This window comes from Elephantulus edwardii, unplaced genomic scaffold (assembly GCF_000299155.1).
Source record: "Elephantulus edwardii isolate Elephantulus edwardi_28Jun2011 unplaced genomic scaffold, EleEdw1.0 scaffold00025, whole genome shotgun sequence".
NCBI classification, from domain to species: domain Eukaryota; kingdom Metazoa; phylum Chordata; class Mammalia; order Macroscelidea; family Macroscelididae; genus Elephantulus; species Elephantulus edwardii.
In genome coordinates, this window is record NW_006399775.1 from 16808467 (window position 1) to 16835939 (window position 27473).

Below are 27473 nucleotides of genomic sequence, written 5' to 3' on the forward strand. Positions count from 1 at the left end.
AGGACAAAGTGGACTCTGCTTACATGCCTGACAGTGGAATCTGATTGATGGCTCTGTCTGGGCAAATCCCTTTTCCTTCTTCTGGGAAACCTGATGCTTCAATCTGTAAAATGGGCACAATTATAGATAGCGACCTCCCATTTTATTTCTGTGATAATTAGAAATATTCCTTGCCGCATATACTTGTAGAAATATCCCTAGCAAAAGACTTGGTTCATATATGCCCTTAGTAACTTTTTTTTTACTGGAGGAGAATAAGTGTATGCTTGGATAGGGTAGAGGGACAGAAAGCCCAGTGGGTTTGTGTGGTTGAGGACTGATGGTGGGAGGAGGGCTGTTCCTAGAACGTGAGACATCTGGCTAAGTACTGCTTCCCCCCCCCCCTTTATACCTCCCATCATCCCCTGGGCACTTGCCCATGCTCCCAGGGAGCTGTGTCTGGATGCACCCCCTCACTCCTGCTGGAGCTCCCTGTGTGGCTACCCTAAGATGGTGACCCAGGTGCATGTCCGGGGAGCTGCTGGCCTTAAGGACTCCTCAACAGGTGAGCACACCCTGGTTTAGGCCCAGAAAGCCCCTAGCTTTCCAACCCAAGGAGGTTGCTCTCCAGCCCTTGCCTCCAGTCACTGACACTCACCTTCTAGCCCTCTCTTGGACATTGACTTAAATCTCCCCCAATGCCCAGTCACTGCCCTGCTGTCAGGGAGCTCCCTCTGGTGGAGGGTCAGATACAGGAGCAGACAGCTAGGAGGAAGAATCAGGGAAGGCTTCCTGGAGGCACTGGCCTTTTTCTAGGTTAAGGTGATAATTAGCCTGAGAGCTGGGGAAGAGAAGCAGGGTGCTGTCAGCCAAGGGAGCAGCGTAGATAAGGCCTGGAGGCCAGAGAGGACCAGAGATCTCTGTCCTGTCGGTTTCCCTATCTCTAGAAGTTAGGAAGCCCTGAAATAGGCCAGGCTCTGGTCTCTTCTCCCAAATACCCAAGCCCAGGGAGGTGCCTCATCTCCCAAACATCGAACCCATCAGAGGTCATCTCTGGCCCCCACCCTCACTCCATCTCCCACTCTTTCTCTCTAGGGGCCAACTCTTATGTGATCATCAAGTGTGAGGGAGACAAAGTCCGCTCAACTGTGCAGAAAGCTACCTCGACACCCGAGTATAACGTGAAAGGCATCTTCTACCGCAAGAAGCCAGACACGCCCATCACGGTTCAGGTGAGCACACTTGTGAGGCCCTTCCACCCCACCTTTAGGGATTCCAACACAGAGGGGCAGAGCCCAGATGACCTTGGAGGGGTCTCAGGAATTTTCTTCCCTGCCTGCTCCTCCCAGGTTCCAGAACGCCCATCTGTAAGTTGGGTGAGTGGACCAACCAGACTCTGTAGGTTGTGATTCTGAGTCCCTACAGGGCCAGTCACCTCACTGAGGACAGTAGCGTCTGCACTGGACTCACCCAAAAGCTGTGGTAGTAGTTCCTTTAATTCCTCTTTAGGTGGACCCATTGGGAAGTGGTCACTTGGACAGTGTGTGAAGTGGTTGTTTCCTAAGAGCCCCAAACAGGGGTCAGATGGCAGGGTCCTGCCCCTCTCAGGCCAGGGTCGTCCATGGACAGTGACTCATTGGCGAAGGGCCCACTATCCCCTGGCCCTAGGCCAGTATCTCTTTGGGTGAGAAGCTATCTGTAAACAAACTCTTGGCTACCCCAAGAGAGCACTGTGGATTTTCCAGATTTTCTTAACAGGGTCCCACAGGATCAAATTAAAGGCCTGTAGATGTTGGGGTTGGAAGGGCTCTTAGGGCAGTTGATCTACTTCTGTCAAGAATAGAGGTGTGGGGAGAGGGGTGGGCAGGGAGGAAAATGTGCAACAATGAATGGATGAGGGAAAAAATTAAATGGAGAGAATATGCTGTATATATATATATAATGTAGCTATATATATGTGTAGCTATATGTATATATATGTGTGTGTATATATATAGCATTAAAAATAATTCATAAAAAAAGAATAGAAGCATTAGACATAGAGCATAGCATTTGTTCAGAGTCACTCAGGGTCGGTGGCAAAGCCAATAGATAACAGATTTGGTAACCTTGTGGCAAGAAGCTATGCTGCAATCCCTAAGGCGCGCAGTTCAAGGCCACCATCTGCTCCGCAGAAGGATGGGAAGTCTCCTCCCATGTGATTACCTGCCTCTAAAAACCCACTGGAGGCTCAGCTGTGGGTTAGTTCTGACTCGATGGTACACAGCAACAACAATGGAAGAGAGCTCTGACAGATGGAGACAGGATAGAGGCAGGGCCTTGTCAGGGGTCAGGCAATGCAGGGCTCTTTTCCCTCAGCCAAGCTTCTCCGTGGGAAGTGGATCCACAGCCCAGCCACCTGCCCTCCTGGGCTTCCCCACCCACAGTCCTCTCCTCCTCCCAGGTCTGGAACCACCGAGTGCTGAAGGATGAGTTTCTGGGCCAGGTGCACCTGAAGGCTGACCCCGACGACCTCCAGGCCCTGCACACCCTCCACCTCCGGGATCGCAGCAGCCGGCAGCCCAGCGACCTGCCGGGCACCATTGCTGTGAGCGTCCTCAGCAGTGCCTCCCTCACGGCTGTCTGATGCCACCCCCTGCCTGTCCCAGAACTTTCACCATATCTGCATGTCCCCACCAGGCCAGCAACTAGCCGGGGAGCCAAGATTTGGGGGTTCTTTCCGCAGCTCTTCTGACTCGCTGTGTGACTGGGCGGCCTCCAATCCACAGTCTCCTGAGGGCTCCAAACCTCCCTTCTCACGGAGGACTCTTAGCTGAGATTTAAAGTGGCCCTACCCACCCCATCTGTCACCTGTACTAAGAGACTCTCTGTTGAAAGTTCTCACTCCCAAGTCCTGCTGTCTGCTGATGGAGTGCCAAGATGTCACTTGTTTACACACAAACTGCTATGTCCCTGAGCCCCCTCCCAGCCGCCTCCCTGCCCCCAGGTCACCCAGGCCTTTGCATTTTCTCTGTCACCTATATCTGGGTTTCTGGCCACCTAGAAAGGACAGCCACCAGCTGGGCTCACACTCAGGCTGGAGTTCTGCAAATGTGCAATTGACATCTTTTTGTCCTCCAGACCTGCCCACTTAGCCATCCATTGATTCATTCAGCAGAGATTTGCCAAATGTTTAAGTGATGCCCATGAGGCCCCAGGTGGGCTCAGCCCTTGGCCCTATGGCTCTGGAAGGACCATGCCTCTGTTCTCAGGTCCTCTCTGGGGTGGGCACCCAGAGGAGCTGCAGACGCATTCTGATTCCATTCCTAGTCCCTGGGTGAGGCCTTTGACAGGTGGTGACAGCAGTGACTCTGCCATCACTGCTCTTGTGTGGGATGTGGGAGAAGGGCTTTCTTAGTCCTGCTGGGGTCACATGACAGGAAATAGGCAGATCCATCATGTGGCCAGAGGCCCCACTGCCAACATTGTCCCCAGCACAGCCAAGGAGGCCACAGCCCCTTCTTGCTACCTGGACCAAAATGTTCCTTTTAGTCTTAAAGTTTTATATCTATTCTGTTTGGAAAATCTCTCTTTTAACTAGTTTTTAGAGAAATTTGGAATTGTTTTCCCCCTCTTTCTCAAACTTCTGCCTGCTGGGCCTATGGTTATATTTGATTCTACTTGGGGAGACATCACACCTTCTGAGAGGGGCCCTGGAGGTGGGGGAGAGGCGTTCCATATTGGGGCTTTTGTAGGCTAGTGGTGACAGTGCCTGGAGTCTCCTCACTGACTGCTGGATCTGTAACCAGCTTCCGCTCTCCTCTCTGCTGACTGGGGCCTGCAGGCCATGTGAAGTAAATGGAAAAGTACACTTAATTCAAGAAACTCCTTCTGGAAACCTGAGTTCTCGCTTCTAGATCTTGCTGTTTGAGTCCGATGTCCTGGCTGGAGAAGATAGATTCTCTGACTGCCACCTCACTCTGTGCCCAGCCCTGCACCTGTGTCCTAACACTGGGCCACTTGAGGGACCAGGACTGAAAGACAAGGAGATTCCTTCTTGAAAGGCAAGGCTTCGCTTGGGAACCTGCGCCCAGCGCCGGCACTTGGAGATGACCAGGAGCAAGTCACTTAAACCTCCTGTGCCTCAATGTCCCATTTCTGCCAAGTGGGGCCAGCAATTCCTGCTTGTCAAGCACTCTTGCTAACAAGTGCTGAATAAGGGCAAAACACTACTCCTTTCTCTATGTATCTCTGTATGTATATGTATACTATATACACATTTATGTAATCACTTCTCAATGCCTGTTTTACACTAAGCATCCTGAGAGAGGCTGAGGGAATGGAGAGGTGAGGTCAGGGAAGCCAGCCGAGGCCTCTGGGGCTGCCACATGGGGCTTTGGCTTAGTCGTGTCCACTGGGACCAACTGCCGGAGCTGTGTTGTGTAGGCATCAGCCTGGCTACCTACCGGTCACTGCCCCACCTCAGGCAGTTCTTCAGCCTTGCCGTGGCTTCATGCCCCTCAGGGTGGGCCAGGCTGGCTCCTGGCTATAGACAGAGATCCAAGCCAGGACTAGAGGTGGTTGGGGGGCCAATGCACTGTTAGTCTGATGCACCCTCAGTCCAGGGACCAACTGAGTCCCCATGCCAACTTGTTCTGCTCTTGGAATAAATGTTACTGTAATCTCAGACATTCACCTGTCTGTCTGTTCCTTGGTTAGGGGGTTATTGGAGAGACTTCGTTCCAGCCAGGCCTGGGTGACTAGTCCCCAACCACAGGAATGCACAAGAGAGGGCTTAAAGTCACAGCTGTGGTAATCGGGGCCAGTCATTCCTTTATTCAGTAACCCTATGCAGGCGTGGCTGCATGTACGCACTAGAGATACAGGGGACCCACCAGAGTCCCTGCCATGAGGCCGTCAGCAGACTGGAGGTAAAGACAACTCCGAACACTCATCAGCAGGCTCATGTGGGCACTACTGGGGAATTCAGCCTGTGAGGCTAGAAGGCTCACACCCTGATCTGATTGATGCAGTAGAGGTATCATATGAAAAACTGAGGGCAACAGTGAAAGAGAAAAGTGAACTGGGAGAGTGGGTAGGGAAGAAAATGTATAATAATGAATGAATGGAAATCGAAGTTCTCTAGAAACTTAGTTTAAATATCAATTAAAATTTTAAAAAAGAAAGTGGCATAGAAGACCCTTACTGGGCAGATCAGAGACAATTTGAGGATAAAAATATATAAGATAGTAACAGTTTATAACTTGAATAAAGTAAGAATAAAAAAAATAGGCATGGCATATTTTGTAATTCTTTCCTAAAAATTATTATATATATTAAATAAGAACAAACAAAATTGCCACTATCAAGTCAGTTCTGACACAGAGCTAAGACAAAGTGTTACTTCGGCGTTGAGTTTCCGAGGCTGTAAATCTTTAGAGAAGCATATTGCCACACTTTTCTATCTTGAAGCAACTGGTGAGTTCAAGAGTCTGACATCATTCTGGTTAACATCCATGGACTTTGGCTGCTGTGCTGTGCTGCCAGGGTTATTATAAGAATAATTATAATAATTAAATATAATATTATATATATAATTATAATAATTATATATAATATATATTATATATATAAATTGCTGTTGTGTATTGATGAGTCAGAAAAAATAGCATTTTAAAATATTTGTGCATATTAAAAAAAAAGGCTATGGGAAGAAGAGACAGGTTTGTGGGTTGGAGTATGGATGTTGTGGGCAGGGCAGAGTGGAGGTTGCTGAGAGAGGTCAGAGAATGTGCTGGCAGCTTGTACAGGGAACACAGCACAGTAACAGGGTTGGGAGTAGATTTTGGAAGAACTCAAAACCAACTCATTGCTATTGACTTGGTACCACCTCTTCACTGACCCTCTGTTAGGTTTCCAGGGTTGTGTGTTGCACAGGTGGGGATTGTCTGTCTGTCCCTCCAAGGTGCTAGTGAACTCAAACCATGAGAGAGACACAGGCTTTGGGTTAACAGTGCTGAATATAAGATCTGCAGACTAGGCCACCAGAGTTCCTTTGGAAGAAACAATTCTGATACGTTGAATGGAAGGTAGGCTTCAAAATTCATTCGCGGTGAATTGGAACTGACTCATAGATGACCCTGCAGTGGGTTGTAAACCACACAGGACGGTGCTCATCTTTCTCCCCCAGAGTCACTGGTGGATTCGAACCAGCAGAGTTAGCCTTTGAGTTAGCAGCATGAGTCCCTATGGATGATGCCAGCAGCTCACTGTCAGGGGTGGAAGTGAGAGCAAAAGAAGTGAGGCAAATTTCTAGCCTTCATGGGATTGTGAGAAATGGACACTGAATTATGTGACGTGCTTAGCTAGTGTTGAGTAAATCATAGCTGCTATCCCATCCTATATCCAGATTTCCCACCACTCCACTCCCTTAAAACTCTGACTCCTTCTGTCCCAGGCCCCACAACTGGCCAGCCTTGGGCACACCTGTGTCCCTCTAGATCACATTTTGCCCATCTGTGCACCTGCTGTGCCTAGGAGGCTCCAAAAAAGTGATATGAGGAGTTGGAGGTACTGAGTGACCCGGGCAGGTGTAAGGTTGGGGGTGGCACTCTCAACAGCCAGAATTTCTCAGGGGTCAGGACTGTGGGCTGAGTCCCAGTCCCCTGGCCTCAGCTCTGGCTGCCTGGGGCAACCAGCTTCCTAAGAACAGGAGGTGCCCTGCCTGCAGCCCTCCCTCCACTGCTGTGCATGGGCCCTGAGCACCTGCCTCTGGACGCAGCTGCTTAACTCACCTTGAGTTTGCCATGACAGCCTCTTCCAGTCTCACTTCAGAACATTGTCATCACATTTTGGAAAAAAAAAATTGAAGCCAAGAGGAGAAACTTAAGGTGGCTGGCTATTGTTGCCAGTGAGGTATCTGACACATTGTGACCCTGTGACCCACAGATCTGAACCCTGTCCTAACTTGCACCATCCTCACAATCTCTATCCGTTTTCAGCCCACTGTCACAGTCAGTCCATCTTGTTGAGGCTCTTCTTTTTCTCTGACCCTCCACCTTTCCCAGCATGACGTCTTTTTTTCCCAAGGACTCTTCCTTCTCACAACAGAAGTTGTCAAAGCTTGTGAGATACAGTTTCATCATCCTTGCCTCTAAGGAGCACTCTGGTTGTACTTCTTCCAGGAAAGATTTGTTTGTTCTTTTGACAGTCCACACTATAGTCAATATTTGTCAACAACACTGTATCTCAATTTTGGGGTCTTCCTTATTCTTTGTCCTACTTTCACATGCATAGAAAGCAATTAAAAATACCATGGCTTAGATCAAGTACACCTTAAATTTAATCTGATAACCTTGCTGTTTAGCCTAAGGTTAGCTGTTGTTGTTAGGTGCTGTCAAGTCGTATATGACTCATAGCCACCTTTTGAACAAAAGGCCTGAGCATTGTTCGTACATAGAGTTTCCAGAGGCAAGCCATTTCGGAAGCGGATACGGTTAGCTAGTGAAGGGAAAAAACCCCATAGAATTGGGCTCCTCCTTTGTAAGGTTAGAATAGGGAACTCTCGTGGTCTAGTGTGTAAGGAGTTGTGCCACCAAACCAAAGGCTAACAAGTTCAAATCCATCACTTGCTCTGAGGGAGAATGATGGGCATTTTCTTCCTGTACCATTTACAGCCTCTGACAATCTTCCAGAGGGTTAGTTATGAGTCAGTTCTGGCTCGATGGCAATGATTGGCTTACTGAAAGTTGGTATTAGATGCTGCTGTGTCAACTACAACTCAGTGGTCCTATGAACAGTGGATCGGAACCCTGCCTATCCTGTGCTGTTCTCATCTCCGTCACTCTCGATCCCATTGTTACAGTCACTTGGTCAACTCCACTTATTGAGGGTATTTCCTATCTTCCAAGCATAACGCCCTTTTCTAGCGTTCCTCCCCTTACATTTTTCTAAGCATGATGTCCCTTTTTCTAATTACAAGCCCCTACTAACTGGTGGCCTACTGGCAAGTAGCTGCACTGCAATCCCAAAGGCACACGGTTAGAGGCCACCAGCTGCTCCCCGGGAGACGGATGGGCAATCTCCTCCTGTGCGATCAACTGCCTATGAAAACCCACAGCTATGGGTCAGTTCAGACTCTACAGTACACAGCAACAACAACATGCAGAAAGTATGTGAGAAAGCGTTGCAGTGTGCCTGTACCCAGCAGGTGGCACTGTTGAGCCATCAGTGCTCTATGGACCCCTCCGTGCTTACCCAAGCTTGTGAGCTGGGCAGGCAGCCAGCAGTTTAAAGACTCTTGCTACAGACACACCAGATTTCTGAAGTTGGGGTTCTGAAAGAATGCCTCCCTCTACCAGGATCTAGAGCTGTCCATGACGAAGCCGGTACTCATGGGGTAGCTGTTAGACGTGGCTCTAGGCAAAGAGGGCATTTTTGTTGTGTACTGTGGAGTTGGACCCAACCCATAGCTGACCCTCCGGTGGGTTTTCACATGGGAGGAGATTGCCCATCATTCTCCAGCAGAGCAGCTGGTCGATTTGAACCGCGTGCCTTTTGGATTGCAGCACAACTTTCTTAACCACTAGGCCACCAGAGGTCTGGAGGTTGTTGTTAGGTGACTTGAACAACCTATGAACAACAGAACTGACACTTGTCCTATCCTGCACCATCATGATCTTCCACATGCTCAAAGCCTGTGTCAGGCCACCTCTCCGAGGGCTGTCCTCCCCTCTGCTGAGCATGATGTCCTAGCATGAGGTCTTTTTCCAAGGAATGTCCCCCATGACATTCGCTAAGTATATGAGATGAAAATGCCAGTTCTGTGAAAGGGGACCTGATGTTGTTGACCTTGTCAGTGCTAAGTCGCAAAGAGCAACTTTTTTCCTTACTATTCACTCATTTTCTAAATCATGTGCCTCGTTTCAGTTTATCCTCATCCCTATAACATGCAGGGTGGTTCCAGTCAGCTGGTTGATCAACTTTCCTCAGGAGATTATTGAACAACATACTGTAAGTTTCAAGTACCACATCCATGTTTATCGCGGCTTTGTTCACAATAGCAAGGAGTTGGAAACAGCCTAAGTGCCCATCAACAAACGAATGGATAGAGAAGCTGTGGTATTTTCACACAATGGAATACTATACTGCATTGAAAAACAAGGAACTCATGCAATATTATTCAAAATGGGTGACCTTGGAGGACATTATGCTGAGTGAAATATCTCAGTCACAAAAGGACAAATACTGCATGGTGCCACTGTTGTAAAGCAAGACTGACATCGGGGTTGGGGGGAGAATGAGAAAGATGGATTCAATAATGTATACTGCATTGAAACAGATGAGGGAGAAAACTGTTTAAAAGAGATATGTGATTAGGTATTTTTGTCATGACAGGAGTCCAGAACGAAGGCTGCATCGTGAAGTGGAGCTGGGGCGATGGATTGTAAAACAATGAAAGAATTTTTCTTTTACTTTTCAAAGAGAAGAGTGTCCTGGAGGGGGGGGGCAGGGAGAAAAGTGTAAAAATAAATTAATGGAAATCCAAAGTCTGTATATTTTCATTAATAATGATTTAAAAAATAATGTAATTAAACATCTTTCCATAATAAAAAAAAAGTTTCAAATGCGTTGTGAGGCATTGTTTGATTTGATGAACTTTAGGGGAAGACCCTGGATGAAATGGATTAACCTAGTGATTGGGGTAATGGGGGTAGGCATGTCAGAGACAATGAGGTTGGCTCAGGATAGAGAAGCGTTCAGAGCTGTAGGGTCGCTATGAGTCTCAAGCGACTTGGTGGCACATAACAACAATAACAACAGGGGGGGACATCTGGGGGAGAACCTAGAAATCAGGCCTGTGGCAGAGCAGTAAAAAGAGGGAGTGCACATGGGGAGAGGGTGAAGGGGTTGCTGGACTCGCGTGTGCTGCCATGCCTGACTGACCTATTCCCCTGATGTCTCAAACAACCATTTCACAGAGAAGAGAAAGGCATCGGCTGAGACGCCAGTAAATCAGTGACAAAGTCAGTCAGAACGAAAGGTTTTGTCCTGGTTCTGTGAGCACGTGATATCACAAATGACAGGAGGCGGTCAGGGCCAGAACTGCTGCCCGCAGGCCTGGTTAACACACTGGCCAGTGGCACAGGCAGAGACCCCAGCGCCCCGCCTTCTCACTGGCCATCCTGTGCTCACACAGAACCCCTGGCACTCTCTGGCCATTAGTCCTGGCCCAGCACAGCCCGCCCCCCCCCCCCCACTGATGTCACTGCACCGGGACCTGGAGGCCCCTGGCTCCACCTCCTGGGAGAAGGCTCTGGAGTGGGGAGCGGAGGGCAGAGGGCGGGCAGTACTGGCTGGACAGCTGCCCTGGGCAGGAGAGAAAGGAAGAGACAGAGAGGAGGAGAGAGAGGCACAGAGACAGTGAAGAATCTGAAAGATCTAGGTAGCCAGAGAGATTCTTGGAAGAAGCGTGTCTGCAGCTTGGCCTGGACTCGTGACCCTAGCTTCCTGCACACAGGTGTCAGCTGCACCCAGGCCGGAGGGCAGCTGAGAGAGGACAGCTGGGGCCCAGGTAAGGAAGAGCACTGTCCTGGGTGCTGGGAGAAGAGATTGTTCAGACTGCTACAGTGGAGGCTCTGGTGAGTGGGCTAGGGCTAGTTATGCACTTGGGCCACCTCTGGGCTTTCTCCTGCCACCCTTAGGGGTCTCAGCTGTAGCAGGCACCAAATAAAACTGGCCTGAACCTGTAAAGAAGTAGGTAGTACCCTTGGGGAATGGGAGAGCTGAGGGGCAGGGTCTCTGGCTAATACTGGGGTGAAGGGTCTCCTAGGGCAGGTATTTTTGGAGTGACAGATTTTTCAGTCCCTGTCTCTGTCTCGTTTGGTCTCCTTCTGACACTCTTGCTTTAATTCTGCCCTTGGATAAATTTCTCCCTCACTCTGTACGTCAGCTTCTTGATCTGTGCAATGGGAATATGAAGCCCACCAGCCAGGGTGCTTGTGGGGATGTGAGAAACATCAGACATGGTTATAGAAACTCGGTACAGAGAATCCCACCGTCAATCTGAAATGCATTTAACTTGAGAAGAATTTTGTTCTTATTTTTAGGGGCAAAATGTGAATCTTAGAGCTTTTTTTCCTTACACTGACTTAAATCGTACCTCTAACCTGACTCCCAACCTCATGGTCCCAGATCTTTAAAAGAAGGCTGGTTCTCCCCTCTTCTGGCTTCGACAACCACACTGGCACATGATGCCAGCAGGATGGATGGGCATCCTCTTCATATCCAGCTCCCAGAGACAATTGCTTCATAACCCTTATTGAATCCATGTCTGTGCTGGGTCCTGGGTCTGGTGTGGGTCTCCACAGGATTGCATGCCTGCTGTGTGCTGGAGTCCCAGAGCAGGGGTCAGGGCTCGGGTGTCAGGCAGTGTCATGGGCAGAGGATCAAATGGCCCAGTGCCTCTGAATGGGCCCTTGTGAAAAATTAATGCCCTCCTGGGGGGCAGGTCGAGGGCCAGGAGCTCGTGCGTAGACTGGGACTGGCTTTGGTCATCTCACTTTGTCCCATAAGTCCTTTCTGAGCCTGTCCCTGGCTTGGTCTACCACTGGACAAGGCTGGGGCGTGGGGCTGACTCAGACCTATACCCTGTCCTGGGTCAACTTTTGGACTTTAGGGATGAAATGGAGACAAATTCAAAGAACATAATGCATATCCCCAGGACTGAGATAGAGGGAATCGGGGGCTCCTGGCACCTGGGAGTGGTTAGGGAAGGCTTCCTGGAAGAGTTATTACCTGAGCAAAGCCATAAAGTTTAGGTGGACTTTACTAGTCAGAATTTCAGGTGGAAGGGCCAGCCTATGCAAAGCCCAGAAGATGTGAAAAGTGCTGACCAGGTTCAGGAACTGTTAGTGCTGAGATGCAGGGCAGGAAGGAGTACAGAGGGAGAGGCAAAGCTGAGGCATCAGCAGGGGCCCTAACGTGAGGGCCTTGATGCTGTGCTGGGCGTCTGAGCTCTCTGAGCTCTCTATCCTGAGCGCTAAGAGACTCTGGGAAGGGAGTCATGAGAGGAACAGGTCATGCTCGGCTGTGGCCCTGTCCCAAGGCCAGGCTGTTCCTGCCTTCCACACTCCTGAGGAAGCTCCGAGCGGGGACACCAGAAACTGAGTCCGAATGCTGAGTGTGCTCCATCCTGCTCTGTGACCTTGTGCAAATCTCCGTCTCTCTCTGGGTCTCTTTGCTCCTATGTTCACAAGGAGCTGCTTGCAGCTTTCTGGGAGTCCTCTGTGAATTCTGGATGACAGGAGCCAAGAGAGGGGCTTGGCTATTCTGGGCAATGGAGCTGGAGATGGCAGCAAAGTCTAGGTTACTCATGCTGGACTGTGGCCACAGGAGGAGGGGTTCAGGCTTTGGGAGGGGCTCAGGTGACCCCCTGCTCCGAGGCCTGACATGTCGTCTTCCCCCACCCACCCCAGAATTGCAGTTTGGCCAGACGGGACCGTGTGACAGAAGAGGATGGTGATTCTTCAGCAGGTAAGATAATATCCCCCAATGCCCTTTGTCTTTCTCAGTTCATGGAGCCACTGGCTCCATGAAATAACTTGGGGGGTGACTCATCTTGACCTCACCATATTACTCTATTTATATGTTAATTATGGGACATCCTCCTGAATCTGTCCTTTTAACAAACTCTTATTTATGCTTCAAAACCCACCTGTGAAGTTACTCTTGATTTTCCCATGCCCGATTTGGACAGCGGAGCTCTCCTGTCTCACTGCACTCCCCTCAGTGGTTAGGAAACCTTCATTTCCTTACAACTCTCAATCTGCAGGCCTTTCAGGCAGTGGAACTGCATCTATGAAAGACCAAATGTAGAAGGGGAAAAGGAAATTGGTCAGATTACTGGAGCCAGACCAGAAAGGGCCTTGAGAACTTTCCTGGGAGCATAGAGGGACAGTGAGTGAGGGCTGACGGGGCCTCAGCTAGGATTGTATGGGAAAAGAAGAGCTGCTGCCCACTCCATTGCATGCTGCAGTGCGCCTTACTAGCCAGCCCATGGGAGCCCCTGACCCTCAGCCCTTCCCCGTGATTTATAAGCTCCTGGCCTCTAGAGTTGGAGCCAAGAATGCGGGCTCAGAGCCAGGTTGGCCGGGCACCGGGCCCTAGGACGTCCAGGGGTGTGGGCTGTGGGGATGCCAGCAACTTCATCTCCAAGGCTATCGAGGTCAGCAGGTTGGCTTTGTCTGGCTCAGAGGCCACATGGGACCAATGTGTGTGAGTAGGCATGTGTGGTTCTGTTTATGTGAGAAGACCCTACAGGAAAAACTGTCTTCCATGTTGGAGGTTGGAGGCATCCCCATGGCCTGAGTGCTTGCTCAAAGCCCCACCAGAGTCTGCCCAGTGATACCAATCAGTAAGAGAAGGGAAATCCCAGTCACTGAGTTTTGCTGGGTGAACAGGACCTTGGGCAAAGGTGGATGGGTGGTGGGTGGGGGCATGGACAGCTGCCTGAAGAGGACTTCAGCCTTGTGGGGCATCTTCCACAGAGGGTTCCTGTACCAGCCCTGGGGGTTCTCCCTCGAGTGGCTCTGACAGTTCACTGCAGGGAGCAGATATCAGCAGCTATTGTCACCTTTGCCTGCTCTGTAGAGCGAAAGCACATTTCTTTCATTTCATTTCTCTGGTGCAGGAAAAGGTCCTACCTCTGGGGACCCAGCCAGCTCTGTGGCTGCACAAGGCAGATCTGGGCTCCTTGGGCTTCACTGCTGACTAAGGGGAGGAACCTTGGGCATGTTTGTTGCTCAAACTTCCTGAACTTCAGTTTCCTCATCTGTAGAATGAGGATAAAACCCTTCTTTTCCTGGGACTGTTGTGAGGCTTAAGAGGATTAAATTCTGTGAGGGGTTCCACACTTCTTCCTTCACCTTCCTCGTCAGTCTTTCCCTCCTACCACTCACTTCCTTTCCTTTCCTGAAACAGTCACCTTGTCTCTCACATCTGATCTGGTGCCCAGAATGCTGGGCCTCCCTTTTCGGCATGCTGCCAGCAGAGGCTATTCCCTGGAAAAAGACATCATGCTGGGAAAGGATAGAGCAAGATTCAGACCTGTTGTTCATAGTGTCACTACAAGTCATGGCGGAGTCAAAGGCACCTAACAACTTCTCCTCAGGCCTCAGGGGAAGCCCCTACTTCCTTTGGGAACTTGCCCTATTCCACTTGCTGGAGTCTGGATCACACATTGACATCCTTCTTGGCCTAACTGGGGTTTCCTGGTGAGCCATGGAAACCAGAGCTCTGCTCCCTCCCTGCTCCCCACTGTCTCCTCAGCCTCAGCCTCAGCAAAACCTGTGTGCATTTGCCTAGTGAATGAATTATGATTGCAGTGCCATATACTCTGAAGAATTAGGGTTTACTCCTGACTATATCACTTCATAGATGAGTGGTCATGGGCAAATTGCTGAGCTCAGTTCCCTTATGGGAATGTTTGAGAACGAAATGCCAAGACTATAAAATATTTAGACCAATGCTGGCCCAAAACTCAATAAATGGTAGCAACTATTCCTACTATGACTCATTGTTACTGCCATTAAGTCACAGCCAACTCATAGCAGACCCTCCACTGGGTTTCCAAGGCCCTTCTTTGGGTTAAAGTGCACCAAAGGAGAACATCCACCTTTCTACTCCAGAAATGCTGGTAGCCTTTGGGTTAGAAGCATAACTCTCTATGGACTATGGCAACCGAGCTCCCTCTATGAAAAGCAAAACCGTATCACCTTAGTAGAGTTCCTATGTATGAGACTTCCTCTTTCTTTGCTCTTTAATACTTTGAGATTAAAATCCAAGGAGACTTCAAAGGACAATGATTCTTTTTTCTTTAGAAAATCTTCATGTGGGACACCTCGGTGGTAGAGGTTAACCCAAAGACCCACTCACCCATCCACCTGTCCAGTCTTTCATCCCACAGGGTACCAGGCACAAAGACACATATGTAAAGATGAACTGTTGTTATGTGCCATAGAGTCCCCAGATGCCTTCACTCATAAAAAAAAAAACACCTTGATTCATTTGATAAGGGTTCCTGGCTAATGGATTTTTCTTTAAGCATTTTAGATGTATCACACTCTGTCCTCCATGCTTTCAGATGAAAAAAATAACTGCTAATCTTACTGAAGATTCCTTTCTCACTGCTTTCAAGATTCTCTGTCTTTGGTTTTTGATAATTGTGTTTAATGTGCCTCAGTGTGGATTCCTTTGAGTTTATCCTTAGGATTTCTGGCCAGGCTTTTAAAAGTATTTCTTGTTTGTCCCAACTTATGTCCTCTATCCTAGGTGATGGTGGGCAGGTAGTGCATTGACCTTGGGATGCTTTTGACCAAAGTCTTCCACCCACATTGTAGCTCCTTCTCAGAAGAGCCCAAAGTTAGGGAAATAAAGGCAAGATCTTTGCATTATAATAATAATAATTATTATTATTTCCTTCAGGAAGCCCCCAGGCAGGATGGCAGTTAAGGGGAGTCAGAGGTCGGTGTGAGGCACCAAGGGAATATAGAGCAGAAAGTGGGAAGAAGAAAAGTATAGAAAGCAAGGACCATATGGAGGCTTGGAGGTTAGATGGGGCAGTAAAAGACTTAGTTGGTGGAGCATTTTCATGGAGATCCTAGCAAGTCAGAGGGAGGAGACATGGTGAGAGCTGCAGTGGATCCTGCCTGTGGGGAACGATCTAGGTATAATGCTAAGTGATCACAGGATTATTAGATTTGTCTTCAAGGCTTGGTTCTCCTCAGAGAAGGAGATAGTTCTCCAAGCTTCATTTCAGGGGAGGTCTGAGTGCAGTGGGCTGAATGCAAGACCTGGGTCCAGGGAGGACCAAGCTTTCAGTATCCTGAAGGGTCTCTTGCAGGTGTCCTCCCTCCATCCACAAGACTTGCTTCTCTCTCACCTCTGTTTCTCTGTGTTTTCATATTTCTTCTCATATGTCTGCCTTGAAAAGCATAACGGCCAGGTGTCACTCCCACAGGATTCCTCCAGTTAGTAAAACCAACACTCACAAGCATGTACTCTAATAGGAATGGATCTGTATGTGTTATGTCCTGTTCTCCTGTTCTCAGCTGAGGGAACAAATGCACACAGAGGTTTAGCAACATGCCCAAAATCACACAGCTTGTGAGCAGCTGAGCTGGGACTGAGCCTGAGCCATGCAGCCCCAGAGGTCAACCTCTTAGCCAAGCTATCTTGTCTCCCCAGGGCCTTCTCCCCTCTTATCTAGTGGTACTATCCTTATCTGTGTCTGCGTCTGTCTACTCCACCAGGCTGGGAGCTCTGACGACACATCTTGTTTATCAGTGTCCCCTGTGCTGTGGTCTGAGTCGGTCCCTGTAATGTTAAATGGACAGAGTTAGAAGGATTTCTAGACAGCTACCGCCAGCTCTTGTGTCTGAGGATCTGATTCCTGTTCTAATGCGTTCCTCTTGGCAGATGAGTCAAAAGAAGTGGGCTTGTTCTTGACTTGCCTGGAGAAGGACACCTTCTGAAAGTAAAGTGCCTGAGAGAACACAGGGAATGGGAAGGGTCTCTGGAGTCTGTCAGCCTTGTGTGATGTGGCAGAGCCCTAGGTCCCCTGACAGGGAGTTTGGGTGGAAGAAATAACGGTGTCCATACTGGGAGCTTTGAGCTCCAGGTGAGGCATCACTGTGTCATTCCTTACCACTGTCCACAGTTCCCCAACATGTGCCTACTTGTCAGGAAAGCAGTTGGGTGTCAAGGCCTCAGATAGTGCTGAGGGCCAATGAGGAGCGCTGGAAACCTTGGATAGAAAAGAGAAAGGAGGAAAGGTGGGGAAGAGGTAAAAAAATGAGCAAGGAGAGGGGAGAGGAAGGCTGATGAGAGCAGTTGAGGGTTGTGGGCAGAGGGTCACAGGACCCTGGCATCCCCCAACCTCTGTTTGTGGATGAGAGTGGTGGCTGTTATGGCTCAGAGCCCCCAGCACAGACCCTGAGCTTGGTGCCCAGCCTGGATGACCATCCAGACAGAGAAGCTCAACTTGGTGGTCTCTTTGGGGTGAGCTCTGAGCCAGCAAGAGTGAGAGACCTCTCCAGGGACCCCACCCCACCTGAGGTTTCTGAGGGCTCAGAAATGCCTCTTCATGCTGGAGATACTGCTGACCTCACCAGCAATAGGCTTTTTGGGTGTCCCCGCCCATAAACTAACCCCCATAAAGAAAATGTATATTGCCTTCACTCATTAAGAGGCAGCCAGCAAGCCAGAAAGTTCTTTGACAAAGTTTATGGTGTTGTTCATGTGTTCAACTTCACATTTCCTCTTTTTGCTTCATTGTCATTCAGTCCATTCCTACTCACAGTGGCCTTATAGAACTGGTAGCATTTCCAAGGCTGTAAATTGCAAGGTAGAGGGCAGGGTGCTTCGCCTGTCTCCCCCAGAACGGTTAGTGGGTTCGAACCGCGCACTTTTTTGGCAGCAGAAAGAATACTGATTTCCTCCAAGCCTATAGCCAGGGTGAAGCTCCGGGAGCTGCCCTTGAACAGGAACACGCGGTTCAGTTGCTGGTTAACCACCTGCTTGCTCTAGATGAAGTCCCCGTGGCCGGGCTGTTGGGGTCCTGGCGCGGTGGAGGCCGGCGGCGCGGCGCCCCCTCCGGATCCTGCCCGCGGGCGTCACCTAAGCCGCCGTTGCCATGGGCCCGCGGCAGATGGCCGGGTTTAGGGTTCCCGGGCGGGCGGCGCGCGCCGGATTAGGTGAATTAGGGAGCCCAAACCGTGCCGCCGCCTTCTCCGCCGCCGGACCCTCCGCGCCATGGAGCCCGTCGATTCCGCCGAGGCCACTGAGGCCGCCGAGCCGCTCGCCAAGCAGCCGGGCAAGTGGGCGCTGGTGCGCGGCCTGAACCAGGCGCTGAAGACCTTCGCCGTCATGCCGGTGAGGCCCGGGCGGGAGGGGCGCGCGGGGAGCCGCGGGTCTGGTTTTCCCCGAGGGCAGGTGGCCCGCGGGGTCGCAGAGCACGAGGGTGCGCGCGCGGACAGCAGCTTCAAGTGCCACATGTGACCCTTGACTCCTAGCCCGAGTTGGTGAACTGGGCCTCCTTGAAAGGGAGGTTTCTCAGGGGGCAGAGTTGAGGCAGGAGGTAGGCCAGGACTGGCAGAAGAGAACTGTGGTGGAGAACAAGGAGTAGTAACTCCAGGTGCAGAGGGCAGGGGGCTCCATCCCGCCCACAGCTGCGCGCTGCTAGCTCACAGATGCCCTGGCAAATCACTTCACTCACCTTGCCTGCTTTTGGAGAGGAAACTAATCAAGCCAGTGTTCCAGAGAGGCTATAAAGCTAAAGGAAGAGAGGAAAGTCCTGAAACGAAGCCTTTTCCCTCCACGAAGGGGGATTGAACCTCAGGCCCTGTCCCAGAGGCCGCAAGAGGCCCAGCAGACTGTGGGACGTTAATACTGATCCCAGATTGAGTTTAATGCCTGAGATAGAATGCGAACAATTTACACTTCCATGGATCTCTCATCTTCACATGCATTGACGCTCCATTTGAAGTGGGCGGGGAGTGACTGAAGCCCAGAGAAGTTGAATGCTTTACCCAAATCACACAGCAAGTTAGTCATCAAGTTAGTGACAGTGTTGAGAAGTCAGATCTCCTTCTGTGTTCCCGACGGATGTGTGCTCCTTAGAAGGGTGTCTTACTCAGATACATGGTGCCATTAGGAACTCCATGGTAGAGGAACATGTAGAAAGATCAATGTAGGAAATCACCACTTGGGGGCCTGGAGCCTGCACTACTGGAGCTCCTCTGCTCTAGCCAATCATTCTAGAGCTGCAAGCTAGGACTTACCCCACATGCCACCCCACACTACAATGTACACCAAGTCACAAAAGCTAGTGGGCACCCTTTACCTGTGTGGTCTCACTGTGTTGACTGTCAGTGCATGGAGCCAGTGCAACCATAGGCAACCTGGGGAGTGTCCTCCGGGATGAGAGAGGGTGGTGAACTTAGTCCTGCCCAGGACTTCTTCTTGGCCATCTTTACCACCTCTGTCCCTCAGTAATGCTTTATGATCTTTCAAATCTTCTTTCCTCTTTCCTTTCCCTCTCCCAGCCAATCTCTCCCGACTCTGTCCTCCAGATGCTCACAGACTCATCAGTCACTGATTTGGAATAGCTCGAGCACAGGCTGGGTCAAGTGATCGGGCAAATGTTCTTAGACCAGCATTTAGAGTGAGAGAGGTGCATACCAGCACAACTTGAGGGCTTACTTCCAAAGCAATTGTGAGGAATACATGGGGTGCCTCATACAAAGAAAATCAAGGAGCCTCCAGCATATTAATCACGTAATCATGCTCAGTAATCATGCCTACTCCTCCTTCCCTGAGCCTTTCACATTTTTCTGATCTCTTCTTGGAGAAATGCTGGATTTGGACTTACCTTGGTTCCCACAAGTGTAAACTTCCATCACATGAAGCCAAGTGGCAGCTGTGGCTGAGAGAGTTGAGTTTACCCTTGTCTGTGGGATGTGGAAGTTGAGGTTCTGAGAAGTCAGGGCCTTGTCCAAGGTCATGGCCTATACAGTCTTGTCTCTTGATCTAAACTAGGGCTATTTCTCCTGTTTGTGAATCTGTCTCATCAACTTCTTTGTTTTCAATTGTTATTTGAATTTACAATCAAGATCTTCAGAAGCAGTGGTCAGGAAATCAAATGATGTATTGCGTTGGGAAAATTTATTGCAGAAGACTTCTTTAAAATGTTAAAGGGCAAGCAAAGATGTCACTTTGAGGACAGCGATGACCCTGGCCCAAGTCATGATATTTTTAATTCGTCCCGTGTGCAGTGATGGTGAGTAACGAAGACTGAAAAAATTGATGCCTTTGAAGGATGGTGTTGGGGAAGAATATTGAGCATACCATGGACTCCCATGAGAACAAATAAATCTGTCTTGGAAAAAGTGCAGCCACAATGCTCCTTAGAGATGAAGGTGGTGAGACTTTGTCTCATGTACTTTGAATCTTAGGGAAAACCTCCTTTAGAGAAGATCTTGCTTGCTAGAGGGTCAATGAAAAAGAGGAAAAGCTTCAAAACACAGTGACTGCAACAATGAATTCCAACCTAACAATGGTTGAGAAGGTGGTTCAGGACTGGGTAATGCTTCACTACTTTGTATGTAGTGTTGCTAGGACTAGGAGTGGAATCAACAACTTAACAATCACAAGGTTTTTGATTGCTGCTTGGGATTCATTTATATCTTTATTAGCATGTTTAAGTTCACTCAAAATCCTGGGAGACTGAAGCAGCATCAAAAAAGGATTCTCTTAAAACAACTATGTGATGACATCTCACCCCAGTAAGAATAGCAAAATTTAGCAGAACAGCAAATATCAAATGCTGGCGAGGTTGTGGAGAAACTGGAACCCTTATTCACTGGTGGGAGTGTAAAATGGTGCAACCACTATGGAAGGCTGTATGGCACTTTCTCAAAAAGTTGCAAATAGAGATACCATTTGACCCAGCAATTCCACTACTGGGAATTTACCCTAAAGAAACAATAACTGACATCCAAGCAGATATATGCACACCTATGTTTATTGCAGCTTTGTTTGTAATAGCAAAGAGCTGGAAACAACCCAAGTGCCCATCAACAAACAAATGGATAGGGAAACTGTGGTATATTCACACAATGGAATACTATGCTGCATTGAAAAACAAGGAACTCATGCAATATTATTCAAAATGGGTAACCCTGGAGGACATTATACTGAGTGAAAAATCTCAGTCACAAATAGACAAATGTTGCATAGGGCCACTATTGTAAAACGGGACTGACATCAGGGTTGAGGGAAGACAGAAAAGGAGGGGAGGAATAATATATATTGCATTGAAACAGATAAGGGAGAGAACTGTTTAAAAGGGATATATGAGTGCTCGCTTCGGCAGCACATATACTAAAATTGGAACGATACAGAGAAGATTAGCATGGCCCCTGCACAAGGATGATGACACGCAAATTCGTGAAGCGTTCCAAATTTTTTTTGAGTCTGTTTGCTGTGCTGTAATATTTTCAATAAATTTGGGCACACCAGCCTTGCCTTTGTCATAAAAAAAAGGGATATATGAATGGGTATTCTTGTCATTACAGAAGTCCAGAGTGAAGGCTGCATAGTGGAATGGACTTGGGTGGAGGGATTGCATAACAAGGAAAGAGTTTTTCTTTCTTTTCAAGGAGAAGAATGAATTGAGAGGAAGGGTGTAGGTTGAAGAAAAGTGCAACAATGAATGACTGGAAACCCTAAGACTCTGTAAACTTTCAATAAAAGTAATTTAAAAAATTGTTTTGTTTTGTTTTGTTTTGCTTTTTAAAAAAAGATCCTCTTGCTGCAATTAGAATGAAATCCAAACTTCCGTAAGTCTGCCGCAGCCCACACCTCTGGCCCTCTCTCACAGCTCTTCTTGCTGAGCCTTCCTGCCTCAGTGTCTTTACTGCCATTCCCTGCATCCTGGTTACTAGCCCCTACCTCTCCCCTCAGCTGATTCCTTCCATGTCCCAAATGCAGAGTCTCCTCCAAGAGTTGCCTCTCTGGCTACTGAGTCTAAGGCAGGCTGGCTCAGTCATTCCCTCCTTTCTTCACTTATCACCATCCGAAGTGGTCATGCTAGCCCACATGCTCAGTTCTTCATTTTCTGTCTCTTTCCAAGCAGTGTGTAGACTCCACGGTCACTGCTTGAAAACTGTGTGGTTGGACACAGCTATAGATGGGGAGAGTGATGGCTGTCATGGTGTAGGGGTTGATGGTATTGCATAAGGTCCAGTCCAGGGTCTGACACGAGAAGGTCTCTTCCAAGTGTGAGTTGAAATCCCCTCAGTTCTCTTTTTTCTCAGTTGATAGAAGAGCTTACAGAGTTGGGAGGTATGGGACCTCCTGAAAGGAGAGTGTGGTCCCTTCTCTGCTCACCTGACTTGGTCTCTCTCTATCCCACAGGGGGACTATGTCTGGATGGACCTGAGATCCGGGCAGGAGTTTGATGTGCCCATCGGGGCAGTGGTGAAGCTCTGTGACTCTGGGCAGATCCAGGTGGTGGATGATGAAGGCAATGTGAGTAGAGGCTCAGCCCTCCCACCTTGGGGAGGACACATGCTGACGGGTGATCTAAGGAGGAGACCAGGCTTCAGACCTGCCTCGGGGGATGATGGCTAGGCCCCAGTTTCTGCCTCTTAGACACTTACTTCTCCATGGAGTCTTCACCATTACCCCAGTGAGAAGTAACCTTCCCTTTTGCCCAAGGACTTGAGCATTTTCATACATTCCACCTGGTATTCTGGTATTAGAGGTCTATATCTTTGTGTGTATGAGTGTGTGTGTGTGTGTGTGTGTGTGTGTGTGAGAGAGAGAGAGAGAGAGAGAGAGAGAAGAATGGGGATGACATCAGACTGGGAGCTTTGTAGGTACCAGCAGCTTTGTGGTCAGATAGATAGATTCAAATCCCATCCCATCCCACCACTTACTATCTGTGTTCCCTTAGCTAGGTCTCCTTTCTGAGTTTCAAATTTCTGATCTATAAAATGGGGATAATAGTAACTATCTTACTGAGCTGTGAACACATAAATGAGATCACACACACATAGAACACCTTATTACAGTGAGTGCCTGGAATCACCTATGGTCTGGATGTATTGGGTTATGTTATTAAGAGGCCATAAGAAACCATTATTAATCTAGGCATTACCTTGGAGTCAGGTTGATTAATTCTTTCTTGTGGTCTTGAAGTGTAAGTAGTGACAGTGGGACCTTGGGGAAGGAAGGAGGTCAAGACCGTGCCCTGGAGAATGTGGTCTGGATGAAGGTTCAGAGGGAAGCCTGGATCCCCTGGACATGCACTTACCTGCATGTGCATGTGTGTGTGCATGGTTCATGGGTGGATGTGAACATGATAAGGCAGGTACACGAGAGACCTGGGAAATGCTTTCCTACTGTAATTTGGATTGTGCCAAATACTACTCTCAGTTTTGGGGACTGAGTTTGTGTTTTAGCCCCTTGATGGGAGGAGAGAAGGCAAAGAGGGTGGAATGACTGGAGCAGAAGGCTCTGCTGGGGCCAAGGAGAGGGTCAAGACCCTGGAGCCCAGGCACTAGTCATCAAGGAGGCAAGGCATCACTGATACCCTGGGATTTTCTTCCACATTTGAAAAATTCTCCCAAGTTCTCTTACTGGATCCTCACAGTATCTGTGAAAGTCACAGGAAGAGTATAGCTGTTACCCCAATGGGAACCGAGGCACAGAGTGAGGCCATCCATCATGACTATTCACACACAGGTGATACTGGGATTAGAGCCTGGGACCTCTGGCTTCTAGGTGTGCCTTTGAACTTACATCTCTGAGTGATAACTTTGGGGCTCCAGACCTGCTAGCCACGCTTTGATTCCTTGGGCTTTAAGACCCTTTATGGTCCCTGCTCTGTCATTCCTGGAACTCCAGTTTTAGGGTCCTCTTGAGGCCATTGTAGTCTTGTACCTGCAGGAGAGGGGTGCAGGCTGGAATGGCAGCACCCACGGGCCTGTGGACCTGCCTCGAGCCCTGGGGGTGGGGGTGGACAGGGAGTGTGCCTGAAGGCTTGAGTTTCACCTGGGTCGTGTTGCATGTCAGATGGTGTCCCATAACTCCGTGTCATCGGATCCCAGAGGGCCCCTCTCACTCTGCCCCCACCAAAGCCTGAGAGTGGGAGTTGTGGAAAGGGGACTGGCTTGCCCAGCATGGCTGGCTGGTGAGGAGCAAGCTGAGGGGGTGGGAGTTGTGTCCATGGCATGCATTCTGGTCCCTCTGTGCCGCTCTTTCAAGGTGCTTCTCCCACCCATCCTGTCCTTTGACCATCATCTTTACCCCTCTGTCTTCCCACTACCTTGAAGGCAGGACCCAGGCGATCAATTCTACTTCCTGGGAACATACAGAAGGGTTTCCATGTGATTTGTTGACTAAATAGATGGAAAGTTTCAGTTCAGTCCTCACTGGAACCTCAATGATCTGCCTTTGTCTAAGCCGTTCCTATTGCTGCTAATTGTACCCATCCTTCCCTTCCTCCGCAGAGCCTACTGTCCCTGTCTCTCTATGTGCAGTCCCAGGCCAGTTCTTGCCTTAATTCTTCTCAGTCTCTAGAACTGGTCATGTGTGCACCGTCTCTCTCTGGCATTCCTCTAGGCATGCTTCAGTGTCTGCCCTGGTTATATTTTGGCCTATGTCTTGAGGCTTGTGGACCTTCAGCTGAGAGCTGATGGCCTCAGCTGGGAACCCCGGGTAGGAAAGACGTGGAGAGAGGCTCCACTCTGCCCTTTAACTCTGTGGTTGTGTGACTCTGGATGAATCACTTTACATCTCTGAGCCTGATTCCCCACCTGTAAAACAAAACAAAATAAATCCAAAACCAAACCGAAACCCACTGCCATCAAGCCAGTTCTGACTCATAGCCACCCTGTACAACAGAGTGGAATGGTCTAATAGTTTCCAAGGCTTTAAATCTTTATAAAAGTCACGTCACTTTCCCCTGACAACCTTCCCTTTTGGGGAGCAGCTGAATATTTTAACTACAGTGCCACCAGAGTGAGATAGTAATTCCCTCTAACAATGTCAAGCAAGCAAGAACATGTGTCTCCTTTGTAAAACCAGAAAGCATTAGAGTAATAATACCCATCCTTTGTTGAGCACGTACCAGGTCCACTGACAACAAGGCTGTCTATCATTGTATCAGTAAATTCCCTAACATCCCTTGAAGAAGAGACTGTTTTGATTTCCATTTTATAGATGAGGTGGGGCTGCAGACAGGTACAGTGGCTTTCAGCCTCAGTGTTCTTTCTCTTTGGGAGGAATTGTGGGGACTCCAGATTAGTAGAGGCAGCGAGGCAGACAGTGTGTGAAGAGTCTTCTTCCCTCCAGCTGATGCTGGCCCAGGACTGAGCCAGGCCTTGGGGACCAGGTAGAGGGAATTTTCCAACTGGATCAAGCTTTTATCAAGAAGAAGGTGTCTGCAACAGAGGAATGTTCCGCTCAGGACTGGAACATTTGGGCAGTTCTTGATACGTCATTACTTGGATTGTGAATGCCTTGGGGAAAGTTGGGGAGTGGCTGACTGGATTGAAACGCTTTTGACCCAGAAAGTGTCATAAAATATCAAGGAAATCAGAGTGGTGGGCTCTGGGCGGCCTTGTCCTGGATGGCCCTGGGCAGGTCAGTGCTGTGCTCCAAGGCTGTTCTCTTGTGTAAAGGAGGAGGCTGGTGTCGGGAACTTCTAAGGTCTTGCTTGCATTAGATTTTCTGCTTCTTCCTCAGACCTGGTGTCCAGCAGTTGCCAGATGACCATCTGTTCTATCAGAGTCCCTGGCACATACTTTCTGTTCTTTCTTGTGTGAGGCACCAGGCATGGATCAAATGGAATCCAATTTCTTGAGTCCCCAATGGTTGGGAATTTAATCAGGAGGTCAGGTCCAGAACTTTACTCAGACCACAGCACCAAATGGGACCACCGACTTGTTCAAAGGAACATCTCCCAGCCTGGATGGAGGTGGGGGCAACAGGGGTAGAACACTCTTGTGTAGACAGCTCTGTTAGGTGGGCTTCAGAATCTGGGCAACATCTGAGCTGAGTCTGAAAGAATGAGTGCAGAAAAGTGGAGGTGACAGCAAGAGTAAAGTCAGTGTTTGGAGCATCAGAGACCAACTTCCTAACTGGGAAGTTCAGGAGTAGGGGAAGCAAAGGCTCACAGGCCCTGTATCTCGCCATGGCATATAAGGAAAGGTGGAGAAGGGTTCAAAGTCCCAGAGTGTCAAGGTCAGACACATGCTTGAGGAAACTCCCCAAGGGACAAGGGGTTGGAGAGAGAGCTGGAGGTAAGGTAGAGGACAAGAGAGACAGGGGACCAGGTGGGATTTGGTGTCTGGATCAGGATGGGGACTCAAGGTGGCTCAGGAGAGCTCAACTTACCCAGTAGCTCTTTAGAGGTTGACTGGGCAGGACTGTGTGATCAGGTGAGTGGGGGCAGGGAGAAGGATAGGGTCTATGCCCAGGTTCCTGCTGTCCAACTATTGCTAGAAGGAACCCAGAGGAGAAGAAGATGCAAGACAAGATGTGTGAAAGTCTGAGGGCTTGTGCTGAGCCTTTGCAAAGAAGACCCCTTTGTCCCAACAAAGTTAGAGGTTTGACTTGGGCTGTGATCATGCCCTAAAGCGTAGGCCTGACTCTCCCTGCTTGAAGAGACTTGGATTGTAGGAGAAGGCGCTCGAGATCACATGGAAGAGGAAAAACTACTAGTGCACCCAGATAACAAGAGCTGGCAAACCCAGGAAAATGTAAACTCACAGGCCTGTAGAAAGAGCCTGTGCTATTGCCCAGATGTTTGTTTGCCTGCCACCTTGCGGCAGGAAAAATATTGCAAGGTGATGTAAGAGAGCCTCAAATTTAGTGATTTCCGCTTTATTTCTCCACACTCTCTTCTCATCCCTCATATTTCTATGGAGTAGATCTTGGCTCATAGAGACCCTATAGGACAGAGTAAAACTGCCCATACGGTTTCCAAGACTGTAAATCTTTATGCACTCACACTGTCATGTGTGTCTCCTGAGCAGCCACTGGTGGATTAGAACTGCTGACTTTCCCATTAGCTACCCAGCACTTTGGACTACTGTGCCACCAGGGCTCCAGCTCCATCTCATAGGTACTGGAAGTTCATGTCTTGCTCCTCACACAAGAAGACATTTGAAATATATATATACAAACTAGGTTCCCTTGTTCTCCACCTCCCCAGCAACCTCCCTGGCCTCAGCCCTTTCCTTAAAGGTGCCAAGTCCTTGCTCAACTCTGAGGCTTTGCGTTAGCTGCTCCCGCCCACTTCTTATAGGTGTCTCTTCCTCTTCATTCAGCTCTCCATTCAATGATCACTTGCTCTGAGACGTGGTCCCTGAACACCAACTCTATCACTAAGGTTGTGTATAGAATTTTTTGTGCAGTGTTGTAACAAAGATGTATTAATTTTTAGAAAAGTGTTCCTGCAGTTAATTGTAACAACAAAAATGTTTTTGTAAAAACTCAACTTACAAGTATCAGTATACCTATGGTTACAACTCTTTTTTAAAAATTAATTTTAATGAAAGTTTATAGAAACTTAGGGTTTCCATTCATTCATTGTTGCACTTTTCTCCCTGTCCACCTCCTTCCCCCCAATTCACTCTTCTCTTTGAAAAGTAAAAGAAAAATTCTTTCATTGTTATACAATCCTTCCCCTGAAGTCCATGCTACTGTGCAGCCTTCATTCTGGAGTCCTGTCATGACCATAATACCTAATCATAACTGCCTTTTAAACATTTCTCTCCCTCATCTGTTTCAATGAAGTATACATTATTTATCCCCTCTTTCTTAGTCTTCCCTCAACCCCGATGTTAGTCCTGTTTTACAACAGTGGTCCTATGCAATATTTGTCCTTTTGTGACTGAGATACTTCAATCAGCATAATGTCCTCCAGGGTCAACCATTTTGTATAA

The 27473-nt window shown here is 48.8% G+C and overlaps 2 protein-coding genes across 2 annotated transcripts in view; both read left to right on the plus strand.

The window, feature by feature from the left end:
* The window catches only part of CAPN5 (calpain 5), a 53312-nt gene extending 50404 nt beyond the window's left edge, over window positions 1-2908 (plus strand). Inside the window, exons 11-13 of the mRNA XM_006882876.1 lie at window positions 429-544; window positions 1075-1211; window positions 2423-2908. Of these exons, the coding sequence (XP_006882938.1) occupies window positions 429-544; window positions 1075-1211; window positions 2423-2605 (436 nt within the window). The 3' untranslated portion in view covers window positions 2606-2908. The remainder of the gene's footprint in view (window positions 1-428; window positions 545-1074; window positions 1212-2422) is intronic.
* A 9566-nt stretch (window positions 2909-12474) lies between these two features.
* Window positions 12475-27473, plus strand: part of MYO7A (myosin VIIA) — a 92804-nt gene continuing 77805 nt past the window's right edge. The window contains exons 1-2 of the mRNA XM_006882927.1: window positions 12475-12492; window positions 21934-22047. Of these exons, the coding sequence (XP_006882989.1) occupies window positions 12475-12492; window positions 21934-22047 (132 nt within the window). The remainder of the gene's footprint in view (window positions 12493-21933; window positions 22048-27473) is intronic.